The sequence below is a fragment of the Paramacrobiotus metropolitanus genome, unplaced genomic scaffold (assembly GCF_019649055.1).
Source record: "Paramacrobiotus metropolitanus isolate TYO unplaced genomic scaffold, Prichtersi_v1.0 Parri_scaffold0000277, whole genome shotgun sequence".
In the NCBI taxonomy this organism is placed as follows: domain Eukaryota; kingdom Metazoa; phylum Tardigrada; class Eutardigrada; order Parachela; family Macrobiotidae; genus Paramacrobiotus; species Paramacrobiotus metropolitanus.
The window spans coordinates 58,677-73,217 of NW_026570497.1; the positions used below are offsets into that span (position 1 = coordinate 58,677).

General features: G+C 45.8%; 2 protein-coding genes across 2 annotated transcripts; both read right to left on the minus strand.

Annotated features, from left to right (window-relative positions):
• Positions 1 to 654: 654 nt before the first annotated feature.
• On the minus strand, positions 655 to 3,867 carry LOC129601789 (uncharacterized). The gene is made up of 3 exons (XM_055500682.1): positions 2,427 to 3,867; positions 940 to 2,271; positions 655 to 831 (listed from the first exon to the last, which is right to left on the minus strand). The coding sequence occupies exons 1-2, from the start codon at positions 3,150 to 3,152 to the stop codon at positions 2,092 to 2,094; spliced, it is 906 nt and encodes a 301-aa protein (XP_055356657.1). The 5' UTR covers positions 3,153 to 3,867; the 3' UTR covers positions 655 to 831; positions 940 to 2,091.
• Positions 3,868 to 4,822: 955 nt separating this feature from the next.
• On the minus strand, positions 4,823 to 9,165 carry LOC129601790 (uncharacterized). The gene is made up of 8 exons (XM_055500683.1): positions 8,954 to 9,165; positions 8,736 to 8,842; positions 8,564 to 8,666; positions 8,373 to 8,496; positions 8,081 to 8,259; positions 6,827 to 7,111; positions 6,458 to 6,607; positions 4,823 to 5,763 (listed from the first exon to the last, which is right to left on the minus strand). Exons 1-8 carry the CDS (start codon positions 9,045 to 9,047, stop codon positions 4,922 to 4,924), a joined length of 1,884 nt encoding a protein of 627 aa, XP_055356658.1. The 5' UTR covers positions 9,048 to 9,165; the 3' UTR covers positions 4,823 to 4,921.
• Positions 9,166 to 14,541: the final 5,376 nt, after the last annotated feature.

Genomic DNA, 14,541 nt, shown 5'->3' on the forward strand with positions numbered 1-14,541 from the left:
GCGACAGATTTCCGGTGAAGTTAGAATCTCGTCCAACAGGCGGCAGACGCACCGGCAGCGCTGTCGATTAATGGTATCCATGTATGGATTAATGGATTAATGGATTAATGGTATTAATGGATCGATTAATGGATTAATGGTATTGTGCAGGAGGAAGACCTCCTGCACAATTTCCGGCAGAAGCACCAGAGCGCATCGTCGAAGCTGGCCCCTTCCGTTCTGTCTTCGCGTTTCCGTCTTCAGCTTCGTTCTTTTTCGAATCAATAGTTATGCAGACGCGGTATTGCTCAAATGAATTTCTGAAATTCTGTTCCGGGATTTCTTCCGGCTCATGAAGTTCCGTCACTGGCAGTCTGGCTCACACAGCCACAGCTTGAAACCACAGAACTCTGACCACGCTCTGGTTCGTGAACTGACTGTAATGCTGCCGCATGTTCCAACGGTGTCCAATACTTTGCACTTGTGCGGCCGGAGAGGATAGCGATAACATCGTATTACCCAACTAATTATATACAATCGATCAATTTCCATACTGCAAGAGAGACGCAGCCTGTCGAATTACTATTTTGTGAACAGCGCCGCAGTATTCTCCGATTTGGCGTCATGCTGCGACTGGCTGATTTGGAACAAATATTCCGCCAAATTCAAGGAGGGATTCGATAATCGTCTGGATGGAGTTTAACATTCCCTATGCTGCTTTCCGTTTGAATCGTCTCGATGCACAGATACTATGGGACACCTTTGAACGGCATTTGTGCTGGGATCAGCCGGCCGCATATCGCACCGGACAGCGAAGCTGATCGCAGAGAAATGCGAGGAGGCATGCAAAAGCTGCTCGAGGTATTCAAAATCATGCGCACTACATACCAGTCTAAGCAATTCAACTACTTGCTTGTACGATAATTGTTTCTTTTTGACGAATAGTTGCTGGAGGCTTACCAGAGCAGCGATCGCCGTCTAACTGCGCATTATTTTGGCCGCAAGTGGAAAATGGACGATCTGGACATTTTGGACGTCAGAAAACTGAACAAACTTTGCCTATTCGCGTGGAATGACCACATCCCGAAATGGGTCGATAGGTCACCACTACCAGCAGTCACACTGGCAGACGACAGTAAACCGATTTAATTTGTGTCGTAGCTATGTATGTGTTGGAGTAATTTCGTTTCCTTGTGGCAAACGATAATCCGCGTAGTTATGTTCCGAATAATTGTAAATTTTTATTATATTTAACCCAAAAGTCGCCCGCGGCGAAAGTTATGTCATGGACTCATGGTGCATGTAAAGGAATGGGGTTCCGACTTCTGCTGCTGCTACTGCTATGAAAACTGCGTATCCGTGACAGTGACAACAAACACTTTTAAAGGAGGTAAGAGTGCTAACATTAAATCATGCGGTAAAGCGGAACTTGAAGTACGGTACTGTAATTTAATTGTTCTGGGAGACGCTAACGTGCATGCATAGCAAAAACAGATTCCTTTCAGAAGGGATTAGCTGATGCAACGTGACAGCCGCACAGCTTGGCGCTTGGGTGGACAATGTATCAAGCGAGCGTAAAATATCTTGTGTGGATTGTGAACTGGGACTAATTTCGAAGGCTTTCGCTTGAAATCAATGCTCAGACATTAAGCCCTGATTTATGAGAGGCAAAGGTCATTTACGAAAAATTCAATTCTCTGCAGAAACCGATTTTCAATATTAAGTATTACTATTTCTTTATTTCTTAGCCAGAAAGTGTAACTGCGACCAGATACCGCAATGTACTTTTTTTACCGCGATAAGGGCAAATTTGGATCAAAGGCTTTCTGTGATGAGACCGCATGGGTCAGTTGATGGTGAGTGATAAGTTCAGTTTTTCGAAGGCTGTGTAAGAAATGTACGTTTAAGAACATCAATAACAAAGTGGCACTGGTAAAAGAACTGCCGACTAAAGCCAATTAATCCCAAAGTAAACGTGAAGATCACGGTAATATTCGGCACCCTGGACTCACTAGAGTAAAGCTATCGCCTACTCAGGTTCCAGTACTTTATATATACGAGTAAATTGTTAACTGCTTCCGGCGGAAGCAAAGATGTCAAGCACGGTTCGGCTCAATCCGACCCTTTTTCCATGTAGTCTTCCAACACAGACAGACAAATGTTGTTCAATTTCCTTACGTCCAAACTCCCCAGATGAGCCACTGTAAGAGTCTTCACCTCCGGTGACGTCCACGCCGGAATCCAGCCGCGGTTAGAAACACGCGGATCCTTTATCTGGTACTCACAAAGAATCTACAAGAAACCGGAGACCGCTTAACTAACCAATTAAACTGCGCCGCTGAACAGTGATTAGGTGAGATCGACCAAAGCGCTCCGACCAGTAAGATCAGTACGACGCCCGGTGAGACAGGTTGGTCGCTTACGAGTGTTGTTGACATTTGCCTTACCCGTATTAGTTGGTTACAAGCACTTTTCGACTTCCTCGCGATCAAATCCATCGTCCACTGCGATATTTGGTCCACATTTAACGGTTTTCTGGAGCAAAGATGCTTTTCAAAAACCACCCAGAAATCCGCTTCAACGATGGCATTCAGACGGAAATCAGCGTACGGAATACGGAATTCCAGCACGGGATTGCGGCCTTCTATGGCGCCGAAATTCAGTGCATAACCCTTCCAAACCACCCGCTCACAGCAAGTCGCAAGACCGGCATACAAAGCGCTAATATCGTTCAGATACTGCCAGAAATACACTGACTTCGCTGTGATAGCTGTCGCGCGCCGGTATAGAATTAACTGCTCAATGCGGCCACCGTTATCATCCAGGATCTTCTTAATATGACCCACCATCTGACCGGCGTTCGCCACGTCTTCGTACTGTAAGGACTTTTGGTCGCCGTCCGCGTACCTGTCATAAATGCAAATGGTCCGAGTAGCGCGCGTAATGTGTTTGAAGAGGCAACAGTATGCCGCGTAGTTGCACCGCATCAAACCGGCTTTATCTTCCAACGATACGCGAGCTTCTTGGCACAACTGCAACGTGCACAGAATTGCGTCCCACAAGTGACAAGTGCGTCGGCAGCGCTGTCGCTCGGTCGTGTCCAGTGAGCGGAACACTTGCACAAGGAGCTCTGGTAGAGCAAAGCGTATTTCGTCCTCTTCCAACGCCGGCATGGAAGTTGGCACTTGTACTAAGGTCTTCCTTTAATCGATGTGAAAAGTCCAAAATTGTCGGTGCCCATTGACCATCCTGCGTCTGTGCACATGCGTTCTAACGTTACCGTCGGACAACGCTTTGTGCATCACGAAATAATCGCGGAGTCCCCGGGTTCGCTGCCGGAGCTCTTCGTCCGAAGGCGGTAGACGGATCTGTGACACCGGGAGGAGTTCGCGCGTACGCCGCTCTTCTCCCCACATCACTTCTACCAGCACGTTGTCAACCTGTTCCTGACAGCAGAACAGGAGGATTTTTCCGGGGTACCACGTCCATGGGTGATGGTGACCGGCGCGCAGCAGGACCTGGACGTCTGTCTTTTCTGCTTCCGCAAGGGAACTCCACAGCCATGCATCGCTACGGCACTGGCGCGCCTTTAATCGGCTCGACCAGGATAATCGCGGTTGTTGGTCTTGAGAGCACTCGAAGACCTTACAGTGCTCCACCATGACCGACCGCTGTGTCGGGCATCCAAAATCCAAAATCAGGCACCGCGATCCGTCATCGCCGACGGCCGCGCCAACGACGTAGCCGTGCTGCAGTTGTCCGTCTATTTCTGCATCCACTGATCTCCATGAGTACACCGATCGGCCGGAAGTTTCGTAAAGATACATGTTGCGTCTTATCGACTCGCGTAAGTTATACCACAGGGTATGTTTACGGGAAAAAGTAATTGTAGCCTGTGTTCTGTAACTGGAACACTGACTGCGCAAATTAGTAAGAGGCATAAATTAATAATAATATAATCGCTTGTTGTTATCGGGAAGCTTATCATATCACGCACATATTTATCGTCGGCTGTTTCCTTGGTTTATTATGCTACGAAATTCACCTAAAGATACTGCATTGTTTGCAGTACAGAAGAGCCATCGAACCGAGTCCCAGAACTGTCTTGATAAAATAAAACAAGTCGCGATAGTTCTGAGTAGGATGTAGTAAGCTCATGACATGTTATCATAGATTGAAAATAATAATATTGTTAACACATGCCGTTGCACGGGTATTGGTGCAAGGGTAACAAGAGATGATTCTCGCCTCCCAGCTGCAAACACGAGAAACATGCAAGAAATTGCGTATACGTTACTTGAGCTCACGCCAGATGGACGCAGAAGCGATAGATTTGCCCATCAACCTGGCGATACAAGGCATGAAGATCGAAGAGGTGACCAAAGGCCATGGGATGCAAGTGCTATTTAAGGTCACTTATCTCACTACGAGACTATCAGACAGAGAACAGTGCACGCCAGTGATGTGCCGGAGTACCAATGTCTTAAGTGAAAGGTCACACAGAGGTCAGATAGAGAAATCCTCATTTGGAAAGAGAATGCCTGAGCAAAGCGGTGAAGTTATTGAATGATTTTTGAACTACTTGCAGAGTAGTTCCTTAAGCAGCAGGCAGTTCAGAAGTTGTGTCTGTTATGGTAATAATGGTTGACAGACAAACAGATCGCTAACCGCAATTATACACCTCTGCCCGGCAACCAAGGTATCGAATAAGTAAACTGACCTTATCTGTACTGCAGACCGAGAGTCCTAGAAGTGCATAAAGTAAATGTTACAGCTCTCAGCAGCTTGGTAAATGGCAGTATCGCAAATTGAAAAATCACTTACATATTCAGACACCCTCATGTTTCAATTTATTTGAATTTTTCAATCACGGACATTTTTTGGAGCAGTGAAGGACAAGTTTTTTCAATGATGGACACTTTGTCCATTAAAGGACACTATTTTAGGCCTTGAGTAGGTCATCAAAGTCGATGATGGTGTCTGTGGATGTACTCGTAAATTGCGTATACTCAGTGGTAGCCCATCCGGTAGGAAATTTATTCGTATCGCAGTCGATTGGCAGATTCACTTCTTCTTCGCTCGCAGGAAGATTATCCCAACCACCAATTGAAAGAACGCCACCTCTGTCGCTTTTCCGCAGCATCTCTTCATTACCATCCCACCATTCGCGAAACCATTGGAAGTCTCCGCTACAATGCAGCTTCTTCAAGTATTCCCGAATACGTTCGCTGAATACATCCATCCTACTCATCCGGTACTCCAGCGAAATTAATCTTAAAGCTGGAAGATCAGTAAATGTGTATTTCTCCAGCGTACTAATTGTTGAGCTCTCGATGGTAATTTGTCTCAGCCGGTTAGTAAGACCGAAATCGGCGGCTTCGATTGCCAAATCATAACACCGAATCAGTCCAAAAGCCAGCAGATTGATAAACTGCAACTCCAACAGCTTAAGAGTAACGCGACTGGATTTACAGTCGGCAAGACTGAATATGATAATCTGCTTCCTGATTGCAGCATAGTTAGAGAATGCGAGCAGCGTGCCATCCGACCGCATCAACCTTATGGCCCTTAGTGGGGGAACAGACATTGCTGCAGTCATCCGCTGAATATCAAAGGAGGTTTCGAGAAGATTACAGTTGATATCCAGAGTGAAGGCGTTGGTGCACGTAAGATTTGTGTAGTCTAGCGCGTGGCAGTTGGGTGTAAACTGGAGTGCGCACTGCGTAGGAGACATAGGCCAGTTGGAGAATTGCGGGAATGGTTCCGACGCCAGGTTGTGGTTGCCTGTAAGTTTTGATTGCTGTGAATGCAGTTTTCGTTACTTTCGATTGCGTTCAAGTCTATGTGAACGGCAATATACAACGTTCAAACGACCAACAGATGACCATAAATAATGCGCAGGAACGATACAGAACTTGCAAATTTTCAAATTTTTTCCGTAAACATTCGCCTATGGCTCGGTTCGCACCACCACAAAAATTCGAGCCACCATTTTCCCTTACGTACTTTTAGTATTCCCGCGTATTCCATCGGTACTCGTTTGTGTTCAGCATTAATTTGCCTTATCCGCTCCGTTTTCGTTCTGTGTCTCTCTACAACGGCCCCTGTAAGCCCGTGTATTCCGCCGGTATTCTTGCCTGTTCTGCCTGGTGTGTTCTGTGGAGCGGACAAGCCGAATAATACAGGCAAAACACGCGAGAATACCGGTGGGATACGGGGGAATACAAGGTCTTACAAAAAGACAATTAACGGATGCGGAGTAAATGAGGCGGAATACAGGCAGAACACGCAAGAATACCGCTGGATGAAGCCGGGTGCTGGGGATACGTATCGAAAAGTAATGGGCTGAAAATTTAAAAACTGGTTTGAAATCGTCCATACTCTGATATTAAACAACAGCAAAAGTTCTGCGAAGCGAGTACCAAATCAAAGATAAATCAGAAAATTACACAGGATTGGGTATGTAGACAGAGTGTACCTGTACGTGCAGCTGAGTTTCTCATGGAAGAACAATGAAGCGGACATTGCTGAGGCTGCTCCATTCGTTGCAAACTTGCCGAGCAGTTTACGTCCGATTTAGGTCGTTCGATCGCGGTTTGTTTCGCATCCTTGTCGATGATGTCGTTACCTGAACAAATATTCTGAATTTTTCTTCATGGTGTTCAGTGCTTTACATAATAGGTGGTCTAATTAATAATTCTACTGGTTGTGCAAGCGGTACACCGTGCAGCTACACAAAACTGGCTTACTTTGAATAGTGCAAAACCGCATACGTACTGCTGTCGTTGAGCGCGTACAACTGTATTGAATAGCACTGTGCTATACTACCAAAAGCTCTGTGACAAACCTGAAGCCGGGGAGGAAGTTGGAGTGGACGATAGACAAGCATTACGCGCGTACGCGAACTGTTTTCCGGTGGGCACATTGCACTTGAAGCGCCTGTGAATCCTGGCTACATCCAGCGGACTGAGATTTTCGTTTTGACCCATTTTCATTCCCTTCACTTTTGGTATCACAGTTGGCAAATTTGAGTCTTTAGCGAAGGCTTTCATTTCGTAGTGCATAATCGACTGGTAATCGTAGGGAAGACCATACGTCTCTCCTGTGCGCTTCTCGAACTGAATTTTGTCCTCTACAGAAAAACTGAATTCTGAACCCGACCCAAAAGCAAACAAATCGTGGGAAATATTGTAAACTGCTGATCTGCACCACCGCAGACTCGGCGTTTGGGAGCTATGCGACTCTGGTTAAACGGCAACATATCGTGGCAGTAAAGAAGCACGAGCTTTGTCCGACACTTCTTAAACGGCTTGGGTTCGTGAAGTATGCTGCCGGTTTATTCGGCAGATACATAAATATATACTAACGAAACAGAAAACTAACTGATATAAAATTAATTAAAATGTTTTTGCAAATTGTGCGGAGATGCAGTGGCCATGGTGTTACGCCACCGCTGCGGAAAAAGTGCAAACAGAAGTGTTACATAGGGAATTCACAGTTCTCCTGTTGGCGCACGGCAAAATTTCTGTAGGTTACAAAAGAGCAAATCTACGCCTATAGCTGCTAATTAGCAGCTATGCAGAGCTCCAAACTTTGTACAGTTCAAGACTGGCATAGTATAATTATATGATCCTATTTGTGCGGTAAATCGAAGAGAAACGTGATGCAGTATCGGAAAACTATGTATTATTTTCAATTTTTAGAGAATTTTACTTCCTGATTATGGTCAGCAGTATATTTCATGCAGCTATATCGTACTTAAACTGCTCCATATTTGAGACCCGTTGAAGTATGGATTTTAGTGTACGTGCGAGTCCATTTAAATGAGAGACGCCATTGTGTTCAATAAAATTAACCGCATTGAACCGCTGTCTGATATATTTTATGCTGTGCTGCTTTTGTAAGATTAAAACGGGGCTTATGGTACGAGTATTATAAGCACATTGATAAAATGGGTATTTTTGTTTTTGTCGCTGTGATCTCTAGAAGTTTTTCTTAAAAAGTAGAAAATCTGGAGAATTCTTTGTGCTCGGTTTAATAGCAAGGAAGAAAGCCCAGTTACGGATTGTCTGGATCGGTGTTTATGTAGAAACTAACACACCTGTTGCGATGTTGTTCCAGTTGATAAAAACATAATCGTCCCGGTCGAGGCGTGACTGCTCGTGGTAGAAACCCAGCGTATGCATCAGCTCGTGTTGGATGCAACCGTAGTGCAGGATGCAACCTGACGTCAGCTGTATCAGCTGTTTCTGGCCAATGCGGCCGATATTCGAAGAGCATCTGTAACAAGAGTACCGCATAGATATGGAAGTTGACTTGCACTTGTCCTTTTCATGAATGCAAAGTCGCAAATCTGCCGTGTTCTCATTTCCGGGTTCATATCAACAGCTCACTGAAAGCTTTTTTGGAATTTGACGAAGTCGGTTTCGTTGGTGCGAGCGACAAAATTCACGCAGTTGCCGGTGAGATGCATGATGATAGCCATCGCTTCCTCAATCATCTTCTTTTCTGATGCCCCTAAAAACATTTAGTCAATTTCACGCAATCACTACGGTACTCATACGCAAGTGATGTGTGGGGTTACTGAATGCCGCTGAGCGTTGCGTGGTGAATTCGTAGGGAACGGTATTATTGGGCCACAACAAATTGCTGTCGTCGACCGCGTTGGCGGCAGCCTGTCCTTGAATCTGCAAGTAAAGCGCACGCAATGCCTGGAAATCGGCAATAAAAAAAAGAACTGCTGTCACAATAATCACATCATCAAAATCAAGTCCCAGAATGTCGCCTTCAAAAAGTTCGCTGCTGTATCGTGATTGGTCGTTATCCGCCGTCGCCATTTCGACATCAACGTAGTCTCTCCAGTCTGTGAAAATGACGATCGGGAATTCCAGCGAAAAACTTTTGAGAAAATTCAACAATTCAAAGATCTCTAGACACATATGATATGATCTACAGTTAAATAATTCTTGCGCACCGTCTGGCAGTGTTGGAGCTAAAGATGATTCATGGAGGACCATGAGCAGAGTGAATCCATACCGTAACCACATTTTTAACGTTTTCGCTGGCATGGTTGTGTTGTACAAAAAAATTCAGAGACAACTACAACAGCGCCCCATTATCGTTCAGTTGCTGGTCCGACATCAATCCTCAGAAAATGCGACACGAGAATTTTTAAGCAGCTTGACAGCTTTCGCATCAATTACGTGTCCAGACTTTCTTTGATAAGTACATGACTTACTAACTACTCCAGTTATTATGCGCATAATTATGTTTCGTGCACTGTTAAACCGGCTACTTGGCTGTCCGCTAACGAGCTGCTTTAATAAGAATAACTGCGCCCCATCTGTAAGGGAAACGAATATATTACAGTATGTTTTACTGTCGTTAGTGTCAATCGGCAACTTGTCGCTTGCAAGGGCACCAATGTCCTGCCGTGAATATTAAGCATCTTGTCAGATGATCGGTGTTGATAGCCACAATTATCAATTGGAAATCTGTTGTTATGTTGCCTTCGTACAAAGGTGGCGTTGCCCTACAGGCGTTGGTATTGTTCAATCGCGGTTTCGACACTAAAGTTGATGCTACCGAGGCGATGGACGGCATCGCTGGCCTGGTCGTGGAGAATTTACGTAATTTGACAGTGGTGTCGAATGAATGAGACTTCGGTAACGGCAATTTGCAGGTTGTTATGCAACAGCAAGCATACCGCATCCGGGCACGGGATGATATAAATTGGCAGCTGTTGGACGTTGTTGAAAGGATATGTGTCGTTCCGAAAGAACTGCTGGATCGGCCCTCATTGGCGGAACGGGCTGCGGGATGCGCGCAAGCCGGACGAAAAGATTTCTCTGGCATCTGCCAGGATTTATCGTTTGCCAGTTGCCAAAGCCCTTCATTTTTTATTGTTTGCTCTGCCAGTAGCTCTTATTACATACCCTTGTCGCTTAAAAGTTGAAAGGCTTTCTTGCGAAAATTGCTTAACGCTACGAATCTTTAATGTATTTTTTATTTAGGGGCTTAGATGGCATAATTTGCAATGTCCTCTAGTAAAGTAAAATCCATTAGGTCGTTTTCTTCTTCTTCCTCTTCGTCAAAGGCTCTGAGTCGCGGTGGGCGGTAACGACGCGTCGGCAACGTCTTTCGCGCAACCGGATACGGCACCCAGACTGACTTGTAGACAAACTTCGGGACATCAAGGAATAACAGCAAGGAACAGCAAGTAACAGCAGCAAACAGCAACTGCTGCAATAAGATGCAACAGCAAAATTAAAACTGTTATTAACAGTGGGTAACAGCAAAGAACAGTTACTAACAGTAGATAACAGCAGAGAATAGTTACCCACGGCGGTGAACAGTGGTAAACACCGAAGAACAGTTACCAACAGTAACAAACGCTGGCGAACAGTAGAAGACAGCAGAAACAGTTATAAACATCGAAGAACAGTCGCATTCTCGATACTTTACAGATCTGTCACTAAATGTTTTAATGTCCAGAAGTGTGCCTACCCTCAACTGATTTGGTTCAATTTCCGAATATCCACACAATCCAGAGTTTTTAACTTCCGATCCCACGCGGAAAGATCCATCGCAGGACGCGGATTGCCGACCTGGTATGCCCTCGAAATCTGTAAGAGGTTGTCATTGCAGTTTGAACGAACGTGTAAAGACCACCCGCATGATTAGAATACAGTTCTCGGCAGGCTTTGGCTGAATCTGCTGCGTCGTCCACTATACGGTACGTTCCACGTCCAGCGGCTCATCTGCCTCTCAAAAATTTTCTTCCTTCGGGCTCATCTGCCTCTCAAAAATTTCCCAAAGGTGTTCCGTGGTAATGCTGCACAAGTGCAGCACCGTATGCTTAATATAGAAACACATGCCGTTTTTTGTTGGGCAATTCAGCCGCATCAGATAGTTCCTTCAAATTATCCGTTCACACCAGGACGACATGCTGGCATATGACCTTGCTAGACAGTCCAAGAATCCCTGCATAGTCCAGCCAGTTCTAAGCAACTGCGAAAGCAAAGAGCTGTGGTGATCGATTCAATGTACAACCCCACCACAAGTGTGTGTAGCTCTTGGCCACAACCAAGTGGTCTAGCCGTGTACCCATTGCTTGTAAGACCTGGTCAATATCCGGTGGAGGGCAGGGCGCAGTAGAAAAGCCGAAGTCCGTTATTACAGCGCGCGTGGCCGGTGTTATGCGCTTAATGATACAATCGCAGGTTTGGTATTGCCATACAGCATTTGGAATGCCATTCTTGTTATGAAGTTTCACACAGACGTCACGGCAGATTTCCGGTGAAGTCCGAGTCTCGTTCCACAGACAGCAGACGCGGCGGAAGCGCTGCCGATTGATGGTATCCATCGAGAGGTTTGTTGTTTGGGATCTGGTCAATCTCGACGAGACACAAATCTGGGACGTGTTCGAGAAGCGTCTTTGCTGCGACGAGCTGCCGTTGAAAACATAATTATAAGGGATGTCCTCCAATACGCAGCACGGTTGACTGAAAGACCTGGGACGGCTGAAAGGGCGATAGACGTACTTTGTACTGCACTTGGAGTGTTCTCATAATTTGGTCACTTTACGTAAGATAATATGCGACGTGTGTAAGAGTGCGTAGTTTAATAAGTGGTTTAATAATCCACATGACGGTGGCTAGCAAACAGAGCAAAAGGAATAATTCCAACAGCAGGCAGTACAAGATAAAGTTGACATACGAGACAGTGTACACAAGCACGACAACAGGTATTCACGAAACACCACAATACACCTTCGTAAATGAAGGTTCAACGAAGGCTTGATCATCGACCAATGTTATCTTCCACCAAATCAAAAATTCAGATGTAGTTCTTATTGGCTGATTCTGGGGATTACTAAGCTTGCCATCCGCGTCCGTCGGCACATTGCCGAAATAACAAGTGGACGCTGAGCAATCTGGCCGGTTTGGAGGATAGCACGCGGAACCGATTAAGCATACTTGTTTTTTGGGGTTCTATGCAGTACCATATCCGACATTATTTTGAATAATTTGTCACAGCCCCGCGACAGCTCTGATTCGGACCAGTACGGATAAAGGCAGCGAATTTTAAGATATTGTCGATAATACCGGCGGTACATGCAGGTAGGTATTGTATTATAGTTTGTGCAATGTCTTTTAATCAAAATATGATGTTTTCGAAATGTATTAAAATAATTGGATATCGCATATTTTTTGGTTGACCCAATGAGATCAATTTTTAGGTGAAAAACGGTAGGATTTTCAATTTAAACAATGGATCGAATCCAATTATCCTGCCGAAGATTTATCTGAATTCGAGGTGTCCATGTTACCAAAGAAGTGTCCAGGATGCGAAATGTTTGATTACCACTTGTCTCGAAACGAAATTTCTAGTGACGACAAATCTTTAAACTAATTGTCCGCGCGAAGAAAATTGGCGGACAAAGTGTCCCGCAACGAAATTTATGAGCGACTTGGTAGGTCATGGACATCTCGCTAAAGTTCCATTCATTTCTTACCCGGCTCAACTAAAGTCCGAGCAGGTTTCACGTTTCTCTTAATCACGTCGTTTCGCACATAGCTTTTTGCTTCTTCTCCTTCATTACAGCTTTCAAATTTGTTTTAATTATATAACTGGACTAAGACAGATTTTTTGCCGAGACAGATTTTCTGCCTTTCTGCCACTTTTGTCGAATGTATTCATCCGCAGCGCTCCAAATTCTAATGACTTACAACTACAAGTTAGACGCTTACGTCGTGCTTATCTGCTGAAAACGCTGCAGCTTATAGAAGACGATATCAAGCGCAACGTTTGTAATAGTATACAACGGCTGGCGATTAGCTTAAACCTGATTAGATACGTTTTAAGGTCTATGGTGAAAGTCACAATCGGTTAGACGGAATTGTTAATAGTCTGCGCCCTCAGGTAACTGTCATCTTTGGAAATTATTTCTTCGAGTGGCTCAAGATTCACACCAGTTCGTGCGGAAAATGTACCTGTACGAAACTGCAGAGCGATCAGTGTACTGTTGGGGTGCAGTTAATGTGGAAATCAACGGACTACTGCAGCACGGTCACGTTATCGGTCTGGCGGACGACGATGCAGTGGCGCAGCGTTTGATTATTGACTTTGGATGCCCGGGACAGCGGTCGGTGCGGGTTGATTACGGGAAGGTCTTCGCGTGTTCTCCCCAGCACAGACCGTCCAAACATCTGCCGAGTCAGGTAAAGTGCTACCAGCGCGAGACATGGCTGCCTTCTTCCCTCGCGCTAGCGGACGACACTGAAATGTAGGTCCTACTCCGCGCTGCACCGGATCGTCCTTGGGCGTGGTATCCCGGGAAACTATTCATGTTCGGTTTCGAGCATCTCAAAAGCCATCTTCTGATGGAGGTCTCATGGGAAGGACGCCGCACTCGCGAGCTCCTTCCACAAATTCAGGTTCGTCGGAAACCATCCGATGAAGAATTCCGGCAAAGGGTAGTTCAACCCGGTGATTTTGTCACCCGATCGCGTGGAGCTCGTCCGCCTTTCTTGTATTTCCGGAAGAGACTTGGCAAACGCCGTTTGAAGCTGGCATACGTTCCCGACGCGAAAACGACTGATGCGCAACGGTCTGGTTCCGTCTGGGCGTCGGATAACGAGGAAGTACAATTCCCCCCGATAGAGCTTCTCCGTGAGATCTTCCAGTCGCTGGACACCATCGACCAGCAACGCTGTCGTCGCACGTGCCATCTGTAGGACGAGCTCATCGGCTCAGCGGAACGCCAGCGAGAGGTCCGCATTTTGAAGAATGCGGGCCTCTGGCGGTGGAACTTTCCTTCCCGGGATGGCGACTTGACATGGAACTACGCGGCGTACAATTGCATCTTCAAGTATGTCACTTCCGCCACTCGTACGCTTTGCATTGGCATCGGAGGTGTGGATCTGCAGCAACGGAAAGGTGGCCGGTAAACTGATGGGCCATATTAAACATATTCTGAACAGGAGCGGAAGCCGCATTGAGCGACTGATCGTGCATCGCTGGAGTGCCGTAACTGCGGGCCACCATAAACTCTCGGAGTTTTTGCACGATCTCAAGCATGCATATGCTAATTTAGCGTCGTGCTGTGATCGAATTATTTGGAAGGATTGTTACCTGCTATTCGACACCACGACCAGAACTGGTAATGGCGATTTCGTGCGTCACAAACTCAAGTTTCGCTTCCCATATGCTGCTTTCGTTCTGACTTCTGTGCAACCTAAATGAGGCAGAGATTTGGGATGCTTTTGAGAAGAATCTGTATTATGCAGGACCCATCAATGTTGAACGGGTTGCGCAGTGGACGACGGATTTGGTTGCCGACAGGTCGAAGACTGCTTGTTATAAGCTGATCCAAGTAAAAACTTTCAAATGCTAAACTGACAGAAGTCTCATAAAGGGTCCGTAACCGTGCCATAAATCTGAAATACTCGTATATCCGTAATTTTGTTGCAGATTCTCCTTGAATATCAGACTGTGGATCCGCGCATACCTCGGCAAGAGTGGATGCCGGCATCAGTCCATGCACCGCATCTGACACTG

Excerpts from the sequence above, each read along its gene's own strand:
- LOC129601789 (XM_055500682.1), bottom strand. The coding sequence starts at position 3,152 with ATGCCGGCGTTGGAAGAGGACGAAATACGCTTTGCTCTACCAGAGCTC. Across the intron at positions 2,272-2,426 it reads CTTGTAACCAACTAATACGG|ATTCTTTGTGAGTACCAGAT; the intron begins GTAAGGCAAATG and ends GGTTTCTTGTAG.
- LOC129601790 (XM_055500683.1), bottom strand. The coding sequence starts at position 9,047 with ATGCCAGCGAAAACGTTAAAAATGTGGTTACGGTATGGATTCACTCTG. Across the intron at positions 8,843-8,953 it reads AGCTCCAACACTGCCAGACG|ACTGGAGAGACTACGTTGAT; the intron begins GTGCGCAAGAAT and ends TCATTTTCACAG. Across the intron at positions 7,112-8,080 it reads CTGGAACAACATCGCAACAG|AGGACAAAATTCAGTTCGAG; the intron begins GTGTGTTAGTTT and ends GTTTTTCTGTAG.